At 34.9% G+C, this 26958-nt stretch overlaps 1 protein-coding gene across 5 annotated transcripts; it reads left to right on the forward strand.

The window, feature by feature from the left end:
• The first annotated feature begins 8086 nt into the window (after window positions 1–8086).
• LOC122294110 (protein HIRA) lies at window positions 8087–24511 on the forward strand. 5 transcript variants are annotated; one of them, XR_006237512.1, is made up of 10 exons: window positions 8088–8836; window positions 11667–11942; window positions 12600–12851; window positions 12929–13326; window positions 13486–14494; window positions 15025–15235; window positions 15401–15641; window positions 16368–16490; window positions 19040–19171; window positions 22419–22536. XR_006237512.1 is itself a non-coding variant. In XM_043102571.1 (10 exons), the coding sequence occupies exons 1-10, from the start codon at window positions 8729–8731 to the stop codon at window positions 24039–24041; spliced, it is 3135 nt and encodes a 1044-aa protein (XP_042958505.1). In that variant the 5' UTR covers window positions 8089–8728; the 3' UTR covers window positions 24042–24511. The 5 variants fall into 5 exon arrangements, 4 of the variants coding, with proteins under 4 accessions (XP_042958506.1, XP_042958505.1, XP_042958507.1 ...); XM_043102571.1 differs by lacking the exon at window positions 19040–19171 and adding an exon at window positions 23643–24511 and having other exon boundaries at window positions 8089–8836; XM_043102572.1 differs by lacking the exons at window positions 19040–19171; window positions 22419–22536 and adding an exon at window positions 19616–19699 and having other exon boundaries at window positions 8087–8836.
• Window positions 24512–26958: the final 2447 nt, after the last annotated feature.

Consider the following 26958-nt stretch of genomic DNA (forward strand, 5'->3'; position numbering starts at 1 on the left):
AAAGAAAGGAAAAAGAAAAGAAGAAGAAAAAAGAAAAAGGAAAAAGAAAAAGGAAAAAGAAAAAGAGATGTAGGGAAAAGAGGAGATCTAATCCTCATTCCGGGAAACAAAACTAAACCGCCAAAAGAGATTAAAAACCACAAAAACAACTAAAAGAAATAAAACACAACATCAAATAAATTAAATTAAATTAAAAACTAATTTTAAAACGCAAATAAATTAAAATAAATAACTGATATATTAATTAAAATAAAAACAATTATTTCAGCGAAAATACACTCAAAAGCGGGTCATCACATTAAGGACTCATGTTCGGTAGGTATGACAAATTCTTTTGGCCAAAGGTAATGTTGCCAAATCTCCAATGCCGTCACAAAATCAATTTGATGCTTTATTTCTCTAATAAGTGACAATCCACTAAGCACATCTCTAGGCAACATGACACCATATCCCTGCAACAAAAAGACAACAACATTAGGCAAATATTCGTCAAATTCGTTAGTATTAAAACTCACCTTAGCATAAAAAATCAATTTTCTCTTTGTTTCTCTCATGTTCTTCACTCTCTCTTTTTCTTTTCACTTTCCTTTTTCTTTTAATTCTCTTTTTTTCTTGAGATTTCAACCTCAGCCTCATTTCTTTTTTCATTTCTCTCTCTCTCTCTCTCTCTCTCTCTCTCTCTCTCTCTCTCTCTCACATTTTTAGCCTCACTATTTCTTTTTTCTTAATCTCAATTGCACTCTTTCTTTTTTACCCAATCTCATTTTCACTCTTTCTTTTTTTATCACTCTCACTTTCACTCTTTCTTCTTTGATCAACCTCACTTTTCAATTTTAGTTAGTCCTCATGGACCTATTTTGGGGTTAAAGGAGCAAGTTTGATTATTTTACCCTCATTTACAAAGTTGTACATGTTCTTGACCCATCATGGATCACCATTCTCTCATACTGTCACGGTCTGCCCAACAAAATATGGCCAGTATACATAGACACTACATCATAAAACACCTCATCCTTGTACTTTTCAATTAAAAAAGAAATTTGCATTTGCTTATTTACTCTAACCTCCCCATAATCATTCAATTTTTCAACTAAAGTAATACTAGCTATATTAGTACCACTCCACCTATCAATGATCATACTACATACCTTATTGTTGATGTGTCATTTAATATGGAAAATGTTCTCTCTCTGCTACTCCGTATCATCTACCTTGATTTGTGTATTGAGAATATGCCTGACAACAAGATATTCACTTGTCACGGGGTATTCCACTTCATCATCATCACTAGCATCAACCGGGTCATGCGTCTCATCACTATCACCCTCACACTCAGTCATCACCTCCTCATTTTCACCCATAATCATCACCTGCTTGTTTGGACATTGAGATGCGATGTGCCCTAAACCCAAATACTTAATATTTTATATCTATATTCCTTGAAAGTTGGAATTCTACCTTGGGTTTATATTTACTAGTCTCCTCATCTTTTTCTTTAGGTGGTTCGGTTTTTTCCTTAGCTACAACTTGATCATTTTTATCTTATTTTGGTTTCTAATGAGTGCTAGAAACCAAGATGTACCTTGCTGTCCCCTTTCTTTTTAACTGTCTCTTCAACTTCATAGCCATGTGCACAATGTCCTCTATCTCCACATAATACTGCAACTCAACTACATTAGCTATCTTCCTATTCAAACCACACAAAAATCTAGCCATAGTGGCCTCCCAATCCACCTTTACATTAGCCCGAATCATAGGCACCTCCATTTCCTTATGGTAATCCTTTACACTCCTAGACCCTTGTGTAAGGTTTTTTAATTTTTAGTAGAGGTCTCTATAGTAGTGGCTAAATACAAATCTCTACCTCATAATAGCTTTCAACTCACCCCAAGTTTCTACAGGTCTTTTATGATTCCTTTTCCTATTGGTCACTAACTTATCCCACCAAATAATCAAACATCAACTCTATTTTTTCCTCTCACTCTAAATATGTTTCAGGGTCATTTTCATTTTAGAAATATGATATTTTCATTTTGATGCTCCCAAAATCCTTATCTACCCTATCTCGCCCCCTTGGGTTTCCCCTAAGTCCTATTCCACTCCTAACTCTTCTATGTTTGCCTGTTACATCCATCCCAAATTCAGATGTTAAGTCTTCTTCATCCTCACTATTTTTTTATTATCATACTCATTTTCAATACTAGACTCACGTTTCCTCCTATTTCTCCCACTATGCAGATTTCTAATAACTTCATCTTGTTGATTCATCGTATCCCTCACTTCTCCCAACACCAAATTTAACATTTTAAATTGTTGTTGCATGGCCTGCAACACAAAGAATGAATTATTTGCCAACATCTTTGGTGATGAGTCACTCTTATGAGACATCATAATGTGTTGTACAAAAAGAATATTAGTGATAAAGAATTTCACACACTCCCTTACGTGTTTATACTCAAATAATGACACTTCACTCATGTTTCATTCTTAAATTGACTTTTTTTTTTCTATACTAGTCTCACACTCTTTTGCCTTTTACCTTAAGAGTTTTTTGGCCCAAATTCTTTAAGAACTAGTTAAACTAAATCAAGACAACAACTTTGTATTATTCAAACTAGAAATATAGATTCAAGAAACAAGATCAAGAAATAACAAAAGAATAAAATGACACGAGACTCAAGGAATTTATACAAGGGAAAGAGTAATTACGAGATAAGATACCAACTGGAATGATGCAACAAGAGCAATTCAGCCCCTTTGAAAAGAAAGGCTTAATCAACAAATTTCTTTCTTTCTTTCTTTTTTAATTTTTTTCTTTTCTTTTCATTAACTGATTTGATCACAAATAGTAACAAGAACTGATCAAACAATCGTGAAAATTAAACAAAAACTGAATAACACGTACGGGTATTCAATTGTGAAAATCAAACAATTGAATTCAAATGTACAAAAATTGACAATGAAGTATAAAGGAATTAATGAAACAACACTCCAAGTAATTGACAAACTTAGAGATGCAAGAAGCCCTAAATGGAATTCGGTCACCCTAACAAACTCTAATGACAAAACAATTTCGGCAGCCTAAGGATGAAACACAACAGCCCTAAAACAATGAGAAATTTTCACAGCCCCTTTTATATTTGTTTTTTGTTTTTGCAACCCTAGAATAGTGAAGCCCTAGAATTAAAGATGCAATGATTAAAAGATAAAATCAGATCTAATTGGAAATCGAGCTCTAAATACCAAATGATATAAACTTATGTAAATGAAATCCCTTGAACCCATAATCAATTTGAAAGCCAATGAAAAATCTAGACCTATTGAAGAACTTGTTTCAAGAGCCTAGATTACAAGGAAGTATGCTACAAAGGTTGTAATTTACTTTTGATAAATTCAAAAGTTCATTAAAAAACAAGATGAGATAAACTTAACTCACAAATGAAAATTTATTCAAAAAATAAGCTAAAACCTAAAGTGGATGGCCACAAGGGATTAAATAATCCTCCCCAATTATAAACCCCTAGACTATAATAAAACCCTTTCCAAAAATACCCTTGGTTGAAAATTACAAGGCCTTCCTAACACAAGCCATAGTTGAAATTAAAACAATTCCCAAGCTACCATTATGTGTCCGGCGCTCCCTTTTGTGATTGCATACTATAATTTTTATCTTAAAACCTTAATTCAACAAAATAAAACATATGTGGGCTGAACATCCTCAAATCCTATTATTTTAAACTAATTTCCATAATTAATAAAATAAGTCATTTTAATGAATTGAACAAGTTCAAAGCATTCAATAACAATAGACCCTAGTCATGTCTTTAACAACTTGTATCACTTGAATCAAAATTGGGTCTCATTCTCTCAAGCCCATATTGAATATTGGACTCTTGCTAGACTCATCCCAAGTGGATTCACTAATTTTTACATTACTTCATTAATCTTCTTAACTCTTGACCTTGTGATTGACCCATTTGAAATTTATAAAAGATTTTCAAGACTCGATGGCAAGTTCATTGTGCTACTCCTGAGATCTACTCATGGGCCCATTAGGCTATCCGTGAGCTTCTCTTGTGCTGTCTTCATGTCATTTGTGAGCTGCCACCTGCGGTGGTCGAAGACCATTCTTTGTTCGTGAGCTGCCATCCGTGAGCTTATTCACGGTAGCAGTTCTTCCCTTGAGTTCTTCCATGAGCTTTTTAACATAAGCTTTCTCACGCCCATTATTGTGCTGTTGTCCGTAAGTTCTTCCCATGAGCTCTTAAGGGTGGTCAAGGACCACTTTTTAGTCTGGCAGGAGACACTAGTGGACTAGACAATGTCTCGTGGTGGTGAATAGAGGTCTCATGGTAGTTTCCATGAGCTTTCCACGTGGCATGTGCAAACAGTAGGGCAATATGGCCGTGAGGCAGCTTGCTCCCTCTTTGGTGGCCGAAGGTCGCACCAATGGAGGTAGACAAAGCTGAGGGCCACCTCATGGCTGCCAGCTCCCTTGCTACACCATGGCGGGGCTGGAGTGAGCACCCCACTCACTAGGACGGGCATGACCTCTGTGGACGGAGGTAATCTTGGTGTGGACAGAAAACACCGACCAACTACATGGTATCCACTGGTTCCTCCCGCTGGGCTCACGGCTGTGAAGCCGTGAGCTTACTAGGCTCCCACGTTGTGTAGTGCACCATGTGCACTGCCATGGGCCACTCTATGACTGTAGTGCAGTCAGTGACCCACCAGTGAAGATAAAAGACTCCGATAGACTAGATGGTGGTCGTTGGCTTCCTTCTTTGGCCGTGCTATGGGTGTGCATGGCTGCTGTTTTGCTTGGGAGCACGCTATGCCCGAGTTCCTACCGTTCACGACCAAGCCGCCTTGTGTGGCCTTACGGGAGGGAGACCATGAGGTGCTGGACAAAAGCCTTTGGCAGCCATTGGACCTCTCAGCGTGCTGTCGCGAGTCTCCTTAGGTGCACGGGTGACGTGCACTCGTTGTGAGCTATGCACAACACTATACTTGCCATGCACAGTTTTCACATGCAAGGGCACTTAAGTGCACTGTGCCAGGTGCACAATCATCGATTCTAGTGTTCAGTGTCCTTCACTTTTGATACGAGTGTTCAGCACACTTTTTATACACAGTTTAAGTTACTGGGGAGTGTGGGCTCCCAGTCTGCACACTACTCGCATAAAGAGTGCAATATGCTCAATTGACTAGGCAAGGTAAGGCCCATGCAATCCTTTTTTTGCTATAATATTTTTCATAAAAATAAAACTGAGGAAGCCGAGAATACTTATCTGGAGAGCATTCTCCATGATATGCACTCCCACTCCCCCTCCAGCTTGGTGAGATGAGTAATTGACAAAGACTTGCCGATGTTTCATGGGTTGTGTATACTCATCTATCCTTTGGAGACTATTGAGCGTACCGAGAAGTCGTCCTTCTTTCGCTTCCAATGTAAGAAGTAACTCAAATTCCACAGACAGCACCACTGTTAATGTGTATTTTTGGTCAATAGTCCAGAAGAGGAGAAGGATCTCTCTTCGGTGTGCTGAGGTGGCATTGGGCTCATATTGGTGTTGTGTAGGCCCCGATATGCTGGGCCTGGGTTAAGGCTGTGTGGGACACCAGCTGATCTGGTGCGGCTATATGGAGTTCGTGTGTATGCCCATGGTGGTGAACAGTAGATAAATGCAGAAAAAATAGAGAGATAGATACATAGATTTACATGGTTTGCCTACGTCCATGAAGGCTTGGGGATGAAATAATCCACTATAATAAGCTTGATTTATAGTCTATCACCCTCACTGTATAATAGATTTTAGAGATCCCTCTTCTCGATTTCCGCCTCATAGTAGGAACTCATATCTGGGGGTTGAAGAAGCCTTCCCAAGAAGCCTAACAAAAAGTCTGCCCGAAAAGTCCCCTTCAAGTTGTCCGTCTCACCCCTTTTATTTATTTCCTTCCATTGTTTATGTCACATCACTTTTCCTCATGTCTTTTCCTTCTGCCATCCTGAAATTTCTTCCCATCACCCCATCTTTCCACATTTTTCTCTTATTTTGTCCTCTAGTGAAGCCCCCCTTTGATGGGCTAGGACTTGAGAGTCCATTTGGGCCTTATGACAAAAATCCCACCAACAATGCTCACCAAATGTGCCCACTAATATATTTTTATTTATTTTTATTTTTTCTTAATGATTAAGGAAGTGATTATTAATGAATTTATATATATATATATATATATTTTATTTTTTCTTAATGGGTAAGGATGTTTAAAAAATGCTTAAAGAAAAACAAAATTAAAAAAAAAAAAAAACTCATTTAGACTAGTGTGCACGTTTGGTGGACACATTTGGTAGTCATCCCAGCATTATTCTCATTTCAATCATATTTGAAAACTATCAATAAAAGTTTATTTTCATATATAGAAAATGTAAAGAATTTGAAAAAAAATATTTTTATATGAGTAATACTATACACCACACTATCATCTCATTTTTATCTTATTATATAAGATGTGACATATTTATTACAATTAGATGATAAATGATTATCACATCTTATATAACGAGATGATAGTATGATGTATAGAATTTTTCTTTTTATTCAAAATAATTAAAATAAAAAATTCTATTCAGTAGCCTTAGAGCACTCTCAATGACTTTTATATTTGGACAAAAAATATATATGATCAGAATAAAAAAGAGTTCCATCAGATTATATAAAATGAAATGTAAAATACATTTAGCTAGAGTAACCCACTTGTAGTGGATACTGTTAATCCTTTAAACAGTTTTTTATAATTTATATTTCATTTACTTCTTCATTTTCTTTTACTTTGATTTTTACCATGTTAGTAAATTCTTTTTAGTGTTCATTATTTAAAACACATATATTTTATTTTCTTCTAAAAAATATCTTGAAAATATTTTTAAAAATATTTTTTAAAAATATCTAAAAATGTGCCCACTAATATATTTTTATTTTTTCTTAATAGTTAAGGAAGTGATTATTAATGAATTTATATATATATTTTTTTATTTTTTCTTAATGGGTAAGGATGTTTAAAAAATGCTTAAAGAAAAAAAAATTAAAAAAAAAAAAACTCACTTAGACTAGTGTGCAAATTTGGTGGACACATTTGGTAGGCATCCTAGCATTGTCCTCTTTCCAATTATATTTGAAAAATATCAATAAAAGTTTATTTTTATTTATAGAAAATGTAAAGAATTTGAAAAAAATATATTTTTATTTGAGTAATAGTATACATTATACTGTCATCTCATTTTCATCTTATTATATAATTTGTGACATATTTATTATAATTAGATAATAAATGATTATCACATTTTATATAATAAAATGATAGTGTGGTGTATAGAATTTTTATTTTTATTTAAATTAGTTAAAATAAAAAATTCTATTAAGTAGCCTTAAGGCACTCTCAATGGCTTTTATATTAGACAAAAAATATATATTATGTGAAGAATTGCTCTAAAAAAAAGTTAAATCCAATTATATAAAATGAAATGTAAAATACATTTAGCTACAGTAACCCAGTTGTAGTGGATACTGTTAATCCTTTAAATAGTTTTTTATAATTTATATTTTATTTACTTTTTCATTTTCTTTTACTTTGATTTTTACATGTTAGTAAATTCTTTTTTATTGTTCATTATTTAAAACACGTATATTTTATTTTCTTCTAAAAAATATCTTGGAAATATTTTTAAATCAATTTTTTCATATTTTGATTTTATTTTTAATTTTTATTTGGTTGATATATTTTTGTTTTATGACAATATGACTGAATTATTTTACATTGTATATTAAAACAAATTGTAAATATAAAAAAAAATATGGATATTCTAAATTTATTGGTAAAAAAGAAATATTTAAAAATAATAAAAAAGATTATTTAAACAAAATGAAAAAAATAGATAAATTAATGATAATGTATTGTAAAAGTTAATATATATAAATTTGTTTTTGATAAAATATTTAAAAAATAGGATGGAGAATACGTCACCGCCTTATAGTGTACACTAAAAACATGTTAGTGTGGTGTGGACTTCTGAATAGTCTAAAAAAAAAAAAAATGCCAATGCAAAATGGCAAAAGAAGTTGCCACAAAACTCCGTTTCATTGCTCCTCCCCGCACTCTCTTTTGCTCCTGCTCCACGCTGTGTTTTCTTTAACCTTTTTCTTTTTTAAATTTTGCAATTTTTATTTTGCAGTCTTGCTTTCGTATCTTTAGACCCGCAATCTTCTAGGAGATTTGACCGTTAAAAAAAAGGAAGTTATTTCTTGATCCGTCCCTTTTTAGTTTATAGGGTTTTTGTTCTGTTGGTCTATACCTAGCCCCTAGGGTTTTGTGTTCTCTCAAACTTATTAGGTTCAAATTTTCTTCAAATTCAGGGCTTTTCGTGCTCCAAAACACATCATGTGCATACATTTTTTGTTGGGTTTTCCAGAAACACGGTCAAAGGCTTTATCTTTGGGAGGCTTTTGTTCTTATACTAATCTGGGGTGGTTTTTCTTGGTTTTTTTCCCTTTCGGTTCCAAAATTATAAACTAAGATACCCTTTTGTTGGTTTCTCTTGTTTTTTTTTTTTTTAATTATTGGACACTTAACGGGTTCTCCTCAAATTACTGAACAAAGTGCTTGCAAAGCTGCAATTTTCAAGAAGTATAGTGTACAAGTATTGGGTTTTGGGAGCGGGAACAAGATGATTGCCGAGAAACCTAGTTGGATTAGGCACGAGGGGATGCAGATTTTCTCCATTGATGTTCAACCCGGGGGGCTTAGGTTCGCCACTGGTGGGGGCGACCACAAGGTATGGCGCGTTATATCCTTTGTGCTCTGTTTGCTTTCTGATAAATTTCAAGAGAGGAGAATGTTTTGAACACTGAGTTTTAGGTTCTTCATTGTGTTAAATGAGCGCAAAATCGTATCCGGGGTTAAAAGTGTAGTCTTTCTCATTGTTTCCTGTTTCTTTGGCTGCCGAGAGAATTTCTCATAGCACGCTTTGAGTTATATATTTGTTATGAAAACATCTAGAACTGCGTGCAAGCAGCTCCTTTTTTTCCCTAGTCCTTTAATTTTGAAAGCAGAAAATCCAAAAACTCAGCTTCGATGTTGGTCATAGCGCAGGAGTTTAGTGTGATAGTGTTGGTAAAGAGTGCTTAAGCACAAAAAGCCTAGGTTGGAGCCCGTTGCTTGCCAAAAGCAAAGCACGTTTACAAAAGCGAGCATTAAGCAACCAAGTGTTTTTTTTGGTTTAAATCGAGAAATTCTTTTAGCTTTTTGCTTAAAAGGAAAAGTGAAATCAGTTGTAACTATTACTGTTTGCATTAGCCATTAATTTAGATGAAGTAGATGAGGAAGATGATGAGGTTTTCAAATCCTTTAATGACAATGAAGATGGTCCTATGCTTAATGGCGAGCATGATTAATACTTCAACACTATATTGCTAATGTTAGCATAGAAGTCAATGCCTACAATACTTGTGGTCATTGTCTTTTGGTATATTCTGATTCAACCTTGTACTTTATTTTGAATATTGGCTATCGGATGTCTTGGTTGTATATATTGTAAAGCGCAAGAGTATTGCATTGAATGTCATGTTTATATTTTATGTAATTAATCACTCACTTGATTTTCATGTTGCTTACTTCTCTAACAAATTGATTTAATAGGCCAAATATATTACTATATTGCTTTTGTAATTTTTTATTGCATTTTATGCATGTTTTGTTGGTATTCATTATTTTTAAAACTGTGTATTTACGTCAATTATATGCACACTTTGCACTTTGAACCTAAGCTCTTGGCTGCTTCTGCACTTAAATGTGCCTAATGCTTTCATTAACCATAATGCGACTTGTGTTTTTGCTCGTAATTGTCAAGCCTATTGTTGAGAGGCATACTTAAGTGCAAACGCTGTCTAGAGCCTAGGCGTGAAGCGCAAGTATGTGACTAATTGAAAGTAGGCGCATATATTAAAATTAATTTATAATAACAGAAAACCCATAAAATACACTAAAAAGGTTTAAAAAGCAAGATGGTAATATCTTTAGCCTATTAACTCAATTTGTTAGAGTAACGCAACATGAAAATCAATTAATCAACTAATTACATAGATTTAGGAAATTTTGGTCAAACATCCTTGTGCTATGGTGTACTTGGGTCTAAGAACCTGTAAATGTTTTTTGAGAATTAACCATGCGGAATGACTTGTGAGTTAATTTGAAAGAGGACCCTTTGTTAATTTCTTTCGCCCATCAACAGTAATAGAAAACACATGACAGCTTCAACAAATTGCCATGTGTCAACTTCAATTTTAATAAGCTTTTTATAAAAAAACATATTTTTATTTATATATCAAACATAGAAAAAAAAAAAAAGAAAAAAAGAAAAAAAGGGGAACGCCCATGTGGTGGGCAAGCATTACTTAAACATAACATTTCATATAATTCTCTGCTTAGCTTGATATACACATATGTGATGCTGATTGCTACTCATTAATTTTTTTTTTTTTGATAGTCATAATCAAATTAAAGTACATGTTTGAGTCAAAATATACCAAAGGGATATTGACTTCTATACTAACATGAGCAATCAAATATCATGGGGTAGCTTAAGCTTGCAGCCAGAATTTTTGAATGCCGCATAGTCTCAGTGTCTCACCTCCAAAAATGATCTCTCTAGTCAGGGAGTTTGAGCTGAAAATTTCCAAGAAGTAGTAGTTTGAGCTTCAAATTTCCAAAAAGTGGTTGATTGAGCTGCAAATTGGTCATTTGGGTAATTTGGGTGCAGATTGAAAAATGATGGTAGTTTGGGGAAGCAAAATGTACTTTTTGCAGATATATAGATATTTTATAATCACCTCACCCACTCTCTTCTGTAACTCTCTCCTTTTTTTCTCCTGTAACTGTCTCTCTCTCTCTCTAAACAATTTGCAATCTCTTTTCCCCTTGATTCAAGATAAAAAGTACTAATTTTCAATTATACAATTTATCATATAGTATGGATCCTGTTTAGAAAATAAAACATTATCATTAGCTCTTATCAAACCAGGAGGTGTAAGTTATCAAAAATGTTTTGCCTAAACTCAAATAAAGCAAATTTAAAACAGGTAATCACTTTTCAAAACAAAACAAAGCAAATTTGTACTATTGGTTTAGATCCAGTCAGCTACCATTCAAATTGAATACTATCTTGGGACATTCCAAATTGGAATAGATGGCTACCATTATGAGATAGGAGTACTGGCAGGCTGCAGCCTGGTGGTCAAATGGTGGGCTTGGGATGGCCATTAGACTCAAATATCTTGGGTTTTATTTTTCATTGGGAGTTTACTTTGATTACCTCATACACGGTTCTGGTGGGTGGGGTGGTGTGTCCTGGATTTTCTTCTTAAGATTGGTTCTGAAGGGTTCCCGCCCTGGTGATGTTCTATGCCATTAAAAAAAGTATTGATAGAGGGTGATGTTTCATAGCTACGACTTGTATTAGTAGTGATATCATATGCACCTGGAGATCTTGCATTGGATTCTTTCTGTTACAGGTTAATGATTTCTATTTATTCAGTAGTATGCAAGCGGTAACTATTATATTGGTCAATCTAAAAGCTTAGTTCCTTATGCCCTTCCCTTGAATGCAGGTTCGTATATGGAACATGAAATCTGTTAGCAGGGACTTGGGAAATGATGAATCTACGCATAGGCTTCTTGCAACCCTTCGTGATCACTTTGGTTCTGTCAACTGTGTCAGGTGGGCTAAACACGGTAGGTTTGTTGCATCAGGCTCTGATGATCAGGTGATTTTAATTCATGAGAGGAAGCCTGGTTCAGGAACCACTGAGTTTGGCAGTGGAGAGCCCCCGGATGTTGAGAACTGGAAGGTTGCAATGACTTTGAGAGGACACACTGCAGATGTGGTAATGTAATTGCTTTTAATAACGGAACACGATGCAAGCATACAAAAATAGAACATTTTCATTCTATTATTTTTGAATTATTTTGTCTGGCTGCATGTGAATGTCCTTTATTGCTTCTGCCGTCTCATATTGTTTGTACACTACACTTTTGGGTCATCCCAAAGTATTGTCCACTTGTTTTTTATTTTTTATTTATTTTTTAATATTTTACTTAAGTAAAATATATATGTGGACTTTAAGTGGACAAGTATGGTCCACTTTTAGAAGTCAATGGAAAAAACCTAATAACCTTCCTTACTTAAGACTTCAATAATTTTCACTTATAAAAAATATGTTTATTTAAAGTTTAAATTAAGAGGTGTGATTCTGGAAACTGATACTTTTTATTTCAAAAGAAACATAATAATTGGTCTAAAACAAAGGGATTTTCTAAGGTTGCAAACAATTTGGATGGGGAGGGAATATTAGTTTATATCTTTAAAAAATAATGTTTATTGTCATCTTGTTAATTACTACAAGTGACTAATGCTATCTTGTTATTACCAATCAAAAATATTTTTATGTGCAAGCAAATGCCGCCTATGTATGATAATACAGAAATGTGTTCTCATCGGGCTTCTTCTAACCTTGGAGGTTAATATTCCATGCTTGAAGTAGGTGGATCTTAATTGGTCACCAGATGACTCGACCCTGGCAACTGGGAGTTTGGACAATACTATCCATATATGGAATATGAGCAGTGGCATTTGCACTGCTGTTCTTAGGGGTCATTCTAGCCTGGTCAAAGGAGTTGCTTGGGATCCCATTGGCTCATTCATAGCTAGTCAGTCAGATGATAAGACTGTCATTATTTGGCGAACAAGTGATTGGAGTCTTGCTCATAGGACGGATGGTCACTGGGCTAAGTCGGTATGTTCATCAATTATAAATCTTTGTACTGTTTCAGTTTTAATTTCTATTTCCTAATGTGAGTACGTTCTTTTCAGCTTGGATCTACGTTTTTCAGGCGGCTTGGATGGTCCCCTTGTGGCCATTTTATTACTACCACTCATGGTTTCCAGAAGCCAAGGCATTCTGCACCTGTTCTAGAGAGAGGGGAATGGTCTGCCACGTTTGACTTCTTAGGACATAATGCCCCAGTTATTGTGGTGAAGTTTAATCATTCCATGTTCAGAAGGAATTCTACCAATGCTCAGGAAGTGAAATCTGCACCTGCTGGGTGGAGTAATGGGGCTTCAAAGACTGGAGGCAAAGAACCGCAGCCATATAATGTTATTGCAATTGGGAGTCAGGACCGCACTATAACTGTATGGACAACTGCAAGTCCTCGTCCTCTCTTTGTTGCCAAGCATTTCTTTGCTCAAAGTGTTGTGGATTTATCTTGGTATGATTTAAATCTCCAGGAAAAATGTAACCATTATGTTTGCATATGTGAATTTTGACAAACTATTTTTCTTTTGCATACTCTGAGTTTTTGACTTTCCAACTGTTCTTCTTAAATTTTTTTTACCTCTTTGATTCTTTATTCTTCTTCTGGTAACAGGAGTCCTGATGGATATTCACTGTTTGCCTGCTCTTTGGATGGGTCGGTGGCTACTTTCCATTTTGAGGTGAAAGAACTTGGTCACAGATTAAGTGATGCTGAACTGGATGAGTTAAAAAAGAATCGTTATGGTGACGTGAGAGGTCGACAAGCAAACTTAGCAGAAAGCCCAGCACAGTTATTGCTTGAAGCAGCTTCATCTAAACAAAACCCAAAGAAAAAAGTTGCTAATATTCATCAAAAGCAGACCCTCATAAAATCTTCACTTGATGCGGGGGTTGCAACAAAGAGTGAGCCTCAAGCTGATGAGGGGAAGAAGAGTAGTGGAACGGCTAGTGATGGGTTAAATAAAGTGACTTCTGGCCGAATTTCTAGTCCTGTAAAACAAAGAGAATATAGGCGCCCTGATGGCCGAAAGAGAATCATTCCTGAAGCAGTTGGTCTGCCTATTCAGCAGGAGAATATCTCTGGTGGGGCTCAGGCACAGGCACTCGACTTTCCTCTTATGTCATCTGATCATGGAAAGGATGATAATGGTGTGGTACACACTGGGGTGGGCTTTAAAGAAAGTTCTGTCAGGGGAACAGTAGGCAGAAGCTCGGATGTAAAGGAACGTTCTGGGGTCACTGCTAGGGCTTCAATTGCCGAGAGCCTAATTATTGAGAAAGTTCCAATCTCCACAGCCAGAGATGGAAGCATCAATGTGGAGGAGTCAGGGGCTGCCAAGGCTTCTACTTCTTTGCCTGGTTCTAGTAATTCTCTTTCTATCAGGGTGTTTGATAAGAAAGAAGGAGAAGATGCATTACCACTTTGCTTGGAAGCTCGGCCTAAAGAACATGCTGCGAATGATATTGTTGGGGTGGGCAATACATTAATGATGAGAGAAACAGAAATTGTATGCACAAGGGGGTCTCAAACACTTTGGTGTGATAGGATCGCAGGGAAGGTCAGTGTTTTGGTTGGAAATGCAAACTTCTGGGCAGTTGGATGTGAAGATGGATGCATACAGGTAAATTCTCAAAATTGAACATTATTATCTTTTTTTAGTTTTGAAATGTTCATGGGATTTGAGCGCACTGCATGATATAATTGCAGTATTATTCTCCATAATTTGCAATCCACATCTTTATCACAAACCCTTGACCATGATATTAGTCCTGATCGGCGACTGTTATAATCTCAAACCTTTAAATTCATTTTGTGTTGTTACTAATGCCTTTGCAGATGCAAAATTTCAATTGCCAACCCCTATAGTGATTATTTTATCTGTTTTTTACCCTATTTAAGGAATTCATTGATAAGCATTGATAGATTTTTCTAAACATCGCTGATAATTAGCTTTTAGCCCCTAGGCTTATGGTTGAATTTGGTACTATAATCAAGGACTAAAGGACAGAGAGTATCCTGTCAGAAAATCTCAGTTAAATATTATGCAACGACACACACAAGTGCACATGCACACATATTTGATAAGTGAAGATTCCAACATTGATCGTAAGAATACAAACATATGCTTATGTTTGTTTTCCCTTGGAAAAGGTGTACACAAAGTGTGGAAGACGAGCTATGCCGACCATGATGATGGGATCAGCAGCAACATTTATAGATTGTGATGAGTGCTGGAAGTTGTTGCTAGTCACGAGGAAAGGATTGTTGTATGTTTGGGATCTATACAACCGGAACTGTCTCCTTCATGACTCATTGGCATCTCTTGTTGCTTTGAACCCAAATGCGTCATCAAAAGATGCAGGTATCATGTCTCTCATCTTTTTTCGTAACAAGGTTTTTCTTGTTTATAAAATCACCAGGAATCCCTATGCTTTTGTCTGGGTGAATTTTGAAACTTTTTTCTTTGTTTCCTTGAGAACCGTGCACTGATAATTCAGTGTCTTTTTCTTATAATATTTCCCTCTAGGCACAATCAAAGTTATATCTGCAAAGCTATCAAGATCTGGTTCTCCTCTGGTGGTTCTGGCCACTCGCCATGCCTTCCTCTTTGATATGAGTCTCATGTGTTGGCTAAGGATTGTAGATGATTGCTTCCCAGCTTCAAACTTTGCTAGCTCTTGGAATTTGGGTTCAGTTCAGAGTGGCGAGCTGGCTGCATTGCAGGTTGATGTTAGGAAGTATATGGCAAGAAAGCCTGGTTGGAGCAGGTTTGTACTTCGATATGAATTCTTGATGTGTATTTTACTTAAGAAAAATGATATATACAAGCCTTGTGTAAGCCCTTTATAAAAAAGTGGACCCCACCCTAGAAAAGATTGAAAAACTCACTTTCTTAAAGGGAGACCCACATTTTTACAAAAGGCTTGTACCTTTGAGACTTGTACATAGCATTACTCCTTAAATCCCATGTGTCAAATGACAGGCCATAATTGAAGACTGAATTAGATGTAAAGCCAAAAAATCTTGGGAGTGAATGATTCTGTCCTTTTTTTTTTTTTCCCTCTCAAGTGGCGAAGTACTGAAGATTCTATGAGATTTTATTACCAGTAATAGAAGTGCACTTTATGTTGTGAATAATTACTAAGCATTTTTCAACTCAATTCCAGAATGATGACCATATTGGTGTTTTTATCTTTTTCCTCTGCGATTGGCTTTCAAACTTCCAGAATTCTTTTCTGAAATTCTCATGACATATTATTGAAAGTTTCAGGATTAATTCCTTTGTGCCTTTTAATTGAGTCTTATTAAAAAAGAAAAAAAGAAAAAAAAAGTTGCTGGATTGATTCCTCAGTTTCAAAGTACTCCTAATGGGTGTTTATATATTGGCACATCTTCAGCTCTTTTTCTTAGTAATTCAACCTTTAAGTTCACAATATAAATTAGTATGCCACTCCTAAGATTGACCAGTGGCAATTTATTATTTGTTGTTACAGAATGACTGATGATGGAGTGCAGACACGTGCTCATTTGGAAGCACAGTTGGAATCCGCTTTGGCTCTGAAGTCCCCTCATGAATATCGCCAGTGCCTCCTGTCATACATACGCATTCTTGCGAGGTCCACCGCCTTCCTTTCTATTTCTACTTTTTAATCCTTTCATTTTAGACCTATCAAAAAAAAAAAAAAAAATTCCATTTTAGTAATTGGCCTCCAATATAGGAGTGATGTTCTAGTTGTGTTTGGCTGATGCCTGAGAGCTTTCCCTTAATATTTTTTTGTTTTTGGTTCTTCATGATATGTTGCCTCTCGGGCTTGTTTTAGAAGATGCATGAATTGGGTTAAAATTTGGGGGAAAAAAAAAATATATGGGTGGCTATCTGACTGCTGCTTGGGGTGGCAGTCAGAGGCAGAGAGTGGTCAATGGATTTCCAGCTGCTGGCAGTCGGAGTCTGCTGGATCTCTGGCCTCTGCTGTCCAGAGAATTTAGAATTGCTGCTGGTCGGTGGCTGATGGCAGATGCCATCCCCGAGCTGCAGCCAGATTGATGGTTATTACTCCGGCCGTTTGTCAAGATGCTGAGTGACAGTTGAAGTGGTCGCTGGAGGAGGTCTTTGAAATAATTAGGACTAGGGATGTTACATCTTATTCTTTATATTATATAGTGTGGGTGTGCACATTTTATCATTCAACAGAAAGCTGATGTGTGATGGTGTGTTTACATTGATTAGTTGATTCGATGTATAACCTACCAACTGATGTGCACATGAACATGCATTTTTTATGGGGCTTCTCATTGGACTTTGTTTATTCTAGTGCTTTCATCTTTTGTCTTTCGTTTTTGTTTCTTAGAATCTCTCGGCTATAGTGGTAATGGCAGTGATGTATCATATATGTGAATGAGATATCTCAATTATGTTAAAAGGGGATGTCATTACCTAATATTTTATATATTTTCTTTTATATTCCTCCTCATTGGTACTTATTAAAAAAAATATTTCTCATTTGTAATTCAGTTTTTTAGTTAAATAAAGGTTTGTTAAGGATTGTTTCATAAAAGCTTGTGTAGGTGTAATATATCGCCCTCTTCCCGTAGGTAGGTATAGGAATGCTTCTAAAATGTCCTTACGCCAGGTAAGACATTCGCATAACAAGGAAAATGTTACCTCATTTTATTGAAATCATAAAAATTTGAAGTAAAACATATATTGTCCAGAAAAGTGAAATAAAATGGGTCTTGTAGCATGGAATTCTAAACTGATGCCATGCGTAGAAACACTTATCCACTATAGGTTTGGAAGTAAGATGAGATTCAAAATTCTCATCTCATTATTACAATTTTTTCAATTTTTCACACAATATATAATAAGCAAGTTAATTTTTTCAAATCCTAAAACAATAATAATATTAAAAAATAATATTTTATTTAACTTTCAACTTTCATCTCAAATTAAAAATTCTCATATCAACATCCAAACTTACCAGTCCTGGTCTTGAAATCCTGTAACACATTGCCTATGTGTGGCCTTCCTGCTCATCATTGTGATCCTCTTTACCTGAACCTTTAAAAGCATAAAATCATACAAAAGTGAGTCGAAATAAGTAAATAACACATCCTACAGTAAATATTTAAACGTAGGTTTTTCTTGGAAAACATTTATACTTACACAACAAGAGCATTCAACATGTTCTATGCAGGATTTATTTAACTTGTATTTCACTTGCATGATAGCCATCATACTTTTGTTTGTGCACCGGTTCCATTGCTTGTGACCGCAAGGAGAACTGCTTAACTTGCGCATAACTATTCATCTTTGGTCCCACTACCTGTGATCACAAGGGTGATTGCTTAATTGCTTATAACTTTGGTTAACTACACTTTTAAGTAGAGAGAGCCTCTAGGCCGGTCGGGTGTTTGTCTTCGTTTTACACTAGCAAATCACAAGCTACCACGTAAGAGATACAACAAATTACAATATACACTCATATACAGGTGAATAATTTTTTTTACAGCGGCTTGATCTTTTCCCCTCACCCTGAACCCATTCTCTGCACTCACTCTCTCTCTCTCTCTCTCTCTCTCGTTGATCTCCCTGCTCTCTTTCACTAAAATACTCTCTCACTAAAAAATAGAATATGATTAAGGACGGTCTTGATGGATAGGATATTGCCGAGAAAGTTGAGAGGAAAAAGTGAGAAAGACGCCACCAACAACTACAGGCAGAGATTTCTGCTCTTTAAGACCACTTTTTCTATTTCTTTTTGAATTCTCTCTCTCGCCCTCTGAAAGGAGAGCTGTACTTCTTATGTGACTATGGAGGAATAATTATCTTTAGATTATTGTGGTTTGCTTCTCCCTTTATTTCTTTTCTTTTATTTGATTTCTTTCTTCTTTCTGGTTCTATTTTAGCGTTTACAACTCCGAATTTGTAATTTGTGTTCTCCTGCTTAATTTTACTTTTTAATGGAGAATGCTATCTGAGTTTTCTAGATCATACCCAGATCTAAATTCTAATCAAATTTATGTTTGGATGCTGAGAAAATGTATTTTTGTTTGGATGCTAAGAAAATGTATTGCTGTTTGGATGGTGAGAAAATGTGGGATCTATTTCTGTTTGGCTGCTGAGAAAAGATCTTGAGTTTGATTTTTGTTTTCTTATTTTCACCAGCCCTTATATTCAACAACTGCCACTCTAATTTATCAACTGTCCAGAGATGCTGATGAGAAACTGGGTTCGAGAGAGGGCTTTGGGGGGAAGAGGAAAGAGAGAAAGGAGAAGGAAAAAGGGAGAGGAGAGAATGTATGTGCACCTAGCGTAACTTCAATAAGTCCACCATGTGTTGCAATTTTATTGCTTGGTGTAAAAGAGAAATGAACACCCAACCTGTTTTAAGTTTTTCTCTTTTAAGTAACCGTTCCATATTGCAACTTACACATCCACCCATAACATTGCATTGGTGCCATGCATCTCTTATGGCTATTATTTAAAGTTTTATTAGTGATTTACCTTTAATATTTCTTACTGTTATATGATAATAAGATGTGAAATAATTTAACATGAACATGGCATAACAATAATTTCATTGCTTATCTTATTATATAGTATCATGGCATTAATATCAAACATTAGCACAATATAAACTCCAACATGACATAATAAGCATTATATTCATCATATCATAACCTTCATCCTATTTGCAAAACATCATATCATGGCATCTTAATTACTTTCATCATAGTGTAGGTACATAAGGGCTTTCAATGAAGTGTCATACATAGCGTATAAAATCAAATACATTTTGTAAGCAAGGACAAAATGTTTACCACAGAGGTATTTTTTTTTTTTTGGGCACCAGGTGTCTAGGCCCTCGGCAAGAAGTTTCTCGCAAATGCACCTCGGGTAATTCAAGAAGAAAAACCCCCAGTTCGATGACCCCTAGAAATCGTTTGCACCCAAGGGGATTTGAACCTTAGACCTGGGGGGAGCATACCCTCAAGCCCAAGACCTTTACCACTTGAGCCAACCCCTAGTGATTTTTACCACACAGGTGTGATTAGGACTGAGCAAAAATCTGAAAATCTGACTTCGAATCCAATTTTGCTTTGGCTTCGCTCTAAAAAAAGGGAGTCGGATTCAGATTTTTTTTCTTTAATTTTTCAGTCAGAGTCGAAGCCTGATGTGTTGCTAGACCAACTCTGACTTTATGCTCCGACTTCAAATTCGACTCTGATATTGTACATATGCTATAAAAATATGTATTTATTTATATATTTATCATATATACTAGTATAGTTATGTAGTTATATAAATATAACTGGACTTATATAGTTAAATTCAATAATGTACTAGTATGAGCTAATTATTATAAAATAATATACTTATACTATAATATAAATAGACTGATGATAGTTTAGTATATGTAAATATCATAGTATTATTAACTTACATAATCAAGTATAGAAATAAGTTAAGACACTAGTATTTAAATAAGTCTAGTATAAGAAGTTAATAATGCATACAAATTTACTAAAGTATGATAACATGTAACTAGACACTAGAAAATCTAGTATATAATTAAGTTAGGAATAAGTTAGACATTAGTAATTTAGTATAATAACATGTAATACTTTTTTTTTTTTTATAAGAGAAAAATATTAGTTATCTGAAAGAAATAGGCATAGCCTGCGTACACAGGAAGTATACATAGCACACCTAAATACATTCTAAGAGCGATAAATTAAAGAGAGGAAATCATGAACGTTGTCCCCGTTTAGTACAATAGCAGAAAACCAAAGCATTAAAGTGTGTAGAAAAAAATTCTTTAACTCCTCAAAGCAGCGCACATTCCTTTCCAACCAAATACACCACATGATACACAACAGGATCATCTTCCATACAACTGCTACTTGATGACAACTTTGTATCTTCCTCCAACAACCCAACAAATCCACCACCCTCGCAGGCACGTAATTAGTATTACATACGTTAGTATTACAATGTCATTAATATTACTTACATGTCATTAGTATTACATTAGTATTTCAATGTCTTCCCATAAACCCCCCATAACACATCCAACCTGTAACATTTAAACATATCAACCTGTGAACCATAAAACATAACCCAGGGATAGAAAGCTCTGTTTCGGTAAGAGATTTCTATGCCAAAAGAGAGTTACCAAGAGAGAGAAGATGAAGGAAGAACAGAGCAAGATATGGCATGTAATGGTGCTGGTATCATGCATTGCTGGTGTGAGCTAGAGCTTGTAGTGGCACTGGGCAGTGTCCATTTGTGTATCGAGAAGAAGCCCGTGTGGTTTGGTCAGCAGAGTCAACAACCAGGTGTGATGGGGAGCAGGTGGCCGACTCAAAGGTTGTGTCTGATGATGGAGAACAGTTGGTTGGTGGTTACCATTTGAGCTAGAGGGCAACTAGGTTGGCATTCCACTGGTCTGGTTTTTGGCATTGAGCAGTGGGCAAGAGAAACCATGAGTTTCAGATCGAGGAAGATAAATAAAGGAAGAGAGAGAAACAACTTGGGTTTAAGAGATACGGCCAGAGAGAAAATCAAGAGAGGGTATGTGTGAGAGAGAGAGCTCACTTAGATGCACAAGCTTCAGTGCACCGACAGCAAGCTTGAATAGTAGTGGTTCTCGGCAGTGCACAGGATGAACTGGTTTTACATGGTGAAGATTGGTGATTTCCGCAATGCAGGGAGAGAGACATGGCTTTAGTTTTGAGAGAGAGACAATGGGCTTGCTTTTGGTGAAGCTGTGAAGGAGAGAACGAGGAGATAAGGTGTGGGGATGGAGAGTTCTGTGCGTGAGGATTGTCTTTACAAGGAATGGGTCTTCAGTTTAACAGTTGCCTTGGTTGTGAGAATTTCAAGAGAATTAGATTTTTAACCAAAGTGGTAGAGGGTAGCAGGTGGAGGTCTTGTGTTTGAGTTAGATTTTGATTGAGATTCAAATGCCCAGAGGACTATTCCTAAATGTTCTAGGAGCCTCAGTCAGAGCTAAGATTTCTAATGGGCCAGGTCCATGGTTTGTCACTTTCTTGGGTTAAAACCCAGTTTCCAGAACTCCAATTCATTGCCCAGTATCTCATGGCCATAATGGGCCAAACATATGGATCTTTTAGAAATTCATGGGCAGTAGCCAGTAGGTCCAACAAAATTATTCTCATCTCAGCCCTAAAAAAATTGGTCCCGGGTGCTACATGTAACCATATTATAAGTACAATGCTTCAGTATTACTCCGGTAAATTTTGGCATTCATAGTTTTTGTCTCTTGAGCATTCTTCGATGAAAAGAGCAGTTGCAACTCACCTTGTGCTTGCATTACTAGAAAACAACGTATGAGCCTCTTCCTGAGCATGAACCATAAGTTTTGTTGTAGAATGTTGGAGTGATGTACATATGGCTTTTGATTTATAGGAACCAAACAATTCTATCCCTTAATGCAGAATATATATTGAACAGTGAACATAGTTGGCATCTATCCATTTGCCAGTATAGGTAACGAATATCTTCATTTTCATAATTGCAGAGAAGCAGATGAGTCTCGTTTAAGAGAGGTCTGTGAGAGTTTTCTTGGACCTCCGACTGGGATGGCTGAAGCTTCATTTTCAGATTCAAAGAACCCGGCATGGGATCCTTGTGTACTTGTAAGACTTCTGTTACTCTTCATCAATATTTTTTCATAATTCAGTTGGTAGAATCTGTCTGTTTTGGCTAAACGTTTTAGCAAATTTTTTGTACTTGATAAATCTGATATGCTCTTTTTATATGTTGTTTTTTCCTTCTATTTTGTCTGTTTTGCATTTATATTGGCTCAAGTGTTAAGAGACTTGGTCTTGATGGTATGCTCCCTCTAGGTCTAAGGTTCGAAGTCTCAGGTACAAACAATTTCTAGATGCCGTGTCCCATTGGTGAATATCCAATGATTTTCCTGGCATGGTCTTAGAGATTCATCATCATCAAAAAGCTATTTTGATAATTCAGTTTTATTGGAAGTGTGCTAGTATGTAATTGCTTTTGGCCATTGTATATCTTCTCTCTCTAGGGAGGGGTGGGGGATCGACCCGTTTAAATATCTTCTGATGGATGAACCATCTAGATGAAATTTGCCGGTCATCTATATAATAATTTATAGTTTTTAGCTTTTGTTTTGCCACATTGGATATGCCTATATTATATTTATCTGTGAGACCATTCTCTATCTCCTCGAATTGAAGAGCTCAAAATTGTTCTACATTGCCTCTGTTAGTGCCTTAATTTTGATAGATGGCCCCAACGTATGCATCGTACGTTAGAGAATCAGAGGCTTTAGACTGATGTTGGTGAGTCTTCCGCTGCAGCTTCTCTTCAAGTGGTGCATAGTTCGAAGTGAACATAACAGCTACGTTGTACAGTACTTAGGCTGCTTTTTAGATTCTTACCTCTCTGATGAAAAAGTTTGTTGTGGGGTCTCTTTTGCAGGGTGAATACCAATTGCTTTAAGATACGAAAATACACATAAGAATAGGTCTTAGTTCTCACCCAACTCCAAAACAGAAAAAGTTTTGAGTCCTGAGGGGCTTGTGTAAGTTGAGGAGTTGTTTGAATAGTGAGATGAGATGAGATAGTTTTAGATGAAAGTTGAATATTATGATTGTTTTGAGATTTGAAAAAGTTAAATTGTTTATTATATTTTTTATGTGGGAATTTAGAAAATTTTAAATGATGAGATGAGATGAGATGAAATGACCCTAAGTCATATGGTTCTCTGCAGGGAATGAGAAAACACAAACTTTTAAAGGAAGATATTCTTCCAGCAATGGCGTCAAACAGAAAAGTCCAGAGATTGCTTAATGAGTTCATGGATCTCCTATCCGAATATGAGAGTACCGAAACTAATTTTGACCAAAAAAATCCCACTCCACCGACATCATCTCTGATGGCAACTGACCAAGGGGACTCTGCCGCACCAGCAGCAGATCAAATGGACTCCGCTCCCACAATGACGGACCATATGGATGCTGGCCCTGCAGCTGTAGATCAACAGGACTCGACCGAGCCGACAAAAGATCAAGCAAACTCTGCTCCCCCAGTAATAGATCAAGTTAATTCAGATCCGCCAGTGACAGATCAAGTTGATTTGCCCTCACAAGCTAAAGATTCAGGTTCTTGAATTCTGCATCTTCTAACCGTCAGGAGCTAATGTTTTGACATAGAAGGCATATCAAAATTTTGAGGGTTTCAGCTTCTTGCTTGAGAGATGCTATTTCAGTGTATAATCTCCTCCTGAATTAACTCTTTTGACCACCTCTCCGAAGCTGCACCTGGGTTTGAAACAAGATTTCTGACAAATGATGCACCAAAAAAATTCACATATTGCCTCTTCATCATCAGCTTTCTGTTAACAACTTGATTGATCTTTTTTGTTTTTTTATTTTTGTTTTTGTATAATATTACTCATAATGGTGAATTAACATCCTTCCGAAGCTCCATGTCTGATTTGATTAGGTAGAAGTAGGTGCTAAGTTGTTTTGTCCCAAGAAGTTTGATCAATCAGTGTACAATGTGTAAGTTTGTCTGTGAATTTGTATTTTGTTTTTCACTGCTCAATCAATCTTACAATTCAATGGTTTTTTTTGTGTACATGGGATATTTACCTTCGATGTCTAACTTTTGCATGCAGTATTGTTCTGAAAACAAGAAACCGAGGTCTCTTTTGGTTACGCAATACAATAAGATGATATATTTTATTAAAAGGTAAATAAAATATTATTATAATATAATTTTTTAGTATTAATTTTATTTTAGAATTTAAAAAAGTTAAATTATTTATTATATTTTATGTAAAAATTTGAAAAAATTATAATTATTATATGAGGTGAGATAAGATCATTTAGTTTTTGTTAACCAAAACAGCCCTAAGCATTGCAGATTGAAAGTCCTTAAAGCCAGCCTTATTGGAAACATTGAAGCTTTGCTAGATATTTTTATTATCACTAGTTAAGTGTATTTTTATACTTTTTTATATTCAAGTTAATTGTGACTTTTGGTCTAGGAGATAACTGATAGAGCCGTGCTAGCACGAGGATAGCTACCGACAAGTTATAATTTTCTTTTTTAATTTTTTATTCATTTTTTTTTCTATCCTTAAATATTCTTTATTTTTAAAAGAAAATTCACGGCATTATTTAAACAAATTTTTTTTTAATCACTAAATAAAAAAAATTAAAATGAAATCTCGTCGGAACCCATCCTCGGGATGGATCCTCGGTGAGTGTAGATTTATTCCGACTGAAATGGACATTTTCATTTAGGATATGAGTTGTAGGTTGTAAGTCAAAGTTGAAAGTAACAAGTGACAATGAAGAGAGGGTTTTGGGAAGGTGAATGAATACTTTAAGGAAGAAGCCATATGACAATTAAAAGATGTCAAATAACTATGTGCAACAGCTTCTTGTATAGTTGGTGAGTTATTAAAGATGAATTGATTGCATCCTAAGATTGTTATAGGTTTAAATTCATTGAGCCAAAGGGCTTGACTCTTATCTGTTTTCGATATTCAATTAATGTAAATATCTTTCAAATATGAATTCAAGGAAAAGAACTCTCAATTTCATTGTAAGAGTAATTCTATTTGAAAATTTTTACACCGCACATCATTTATATGGTATAATTTGATTTGACAGATAAATTTTAAAATTTGGATTGGATGGTGTATGATGTAAAAGTCTTATTTGGATAAATGCTTACCATATGAAAAGAGAAAAAAAATGGAGTTTTTGTCCTACATAGCTAGCTAGGTTATTTTTATTCCAATGCCAAAAATTGTAGAGAAAACCTTCAAGTAATAGTGAGCAAATTTTGGAGATGATTGGAAAGGAAAGAGAACTATAAATAAAGTTTATCAAACTCAAGACAATGATTTCAACTTTTACATAATTAAAGCCTATTTATTCTTATATATATATAAAAAAATGAATGTAGAGGGCTAACATTCTAAGGCTTTTAAATGAATTACAACCATATCATTATTTCTTTAAAAATTTTAAAGGATGGTTGGGGGTACCATGATCTCCAACAAAAAAAAAAAAAAAAACCAAATGATATTTATAATTTTAGGTTGTAAAAACTTTAGGTATTCATTGAAAAAAAAAAGTTAAATAAGGGACCACATAAAAAAATGATTTTTTAATAATAAATAAAAAAATATACAGAACTTACACAAATTAAAATTATATCTTTCGTTACTCAAAAGTGAGTCAAAGAGCAATAATAGAGGGGGATCTCTCCGAGACCTCTTTCTTGTGCATTTTTTTTTAAAGACTATAGTTCTGTTTTAAAATTATTTTTAATTTAGTTATTTTAATTATTTATAACATCTACGTGACATCCCAAGACGCAAAATATCAAAATATTTATTAATAAAAAAAAGAGTAATATTATACACTATATCATTATTTTATTTATATCTTATTATATATAATGTGATATATTTATTCTTATTTAATGATAAAAAAATATATAATAAATAATTATTTAATAATAATAAATATGTCATATCATATTTAATAAGATATAAAGAAGACGATAATATCTTTTACATAATTTTTCTAAAAAATAAAAAAAATGTAGTGATTCCTCCTTTTCATATTCAATTATTGATGGGGTCACAACTGCGGCCTTTAATAAGATAATGGAGATGTGGTCACACATCACACATGTAATGCAGTGGTAGGCTTAATTATTCTTGCCTCAGTTTATTGAGATTTTGAATTTTGATTCGACCATGTACTTTTGTAGTTAATCATGTCAATGGAAGAAAGACATGTGGCACAGACATGCCTAACTATCATAAATGCATGACACAGCTGATATCAACGTGATTACTTTGAAAGATACGTTTACTTTTAATATTTAAATATATCATAATTTTACATCTTTACACTATATACTACGTTTTTTTTTATATCTTTTTTTCTTTTTTTCTATAAATAAAATATAATTCAATTAATTTAATAAAAATAAATATATGGAAAGGATGAATCATAACCCTTAAATACAACAAGAGTTGCTAGTTTTAATTTTTTTAA

The sequence above is a fragment of the Carya illinoinensis genome, chromosome 14, assembly GCF_018687715.1.
Source record: "Carya illinoinensis cultivar Pawnee chromosome 14, C.illinoinensisPawnee_v1, whole genome shotgun sequence".
Taxonomy (NCBI): domain Eukaryota; kingdom Viridiplantae; phylum Streptophyta; class Magnoliopsida; order Fagales; family Juglandaceae; genus Carya; species Carya illinoinensis.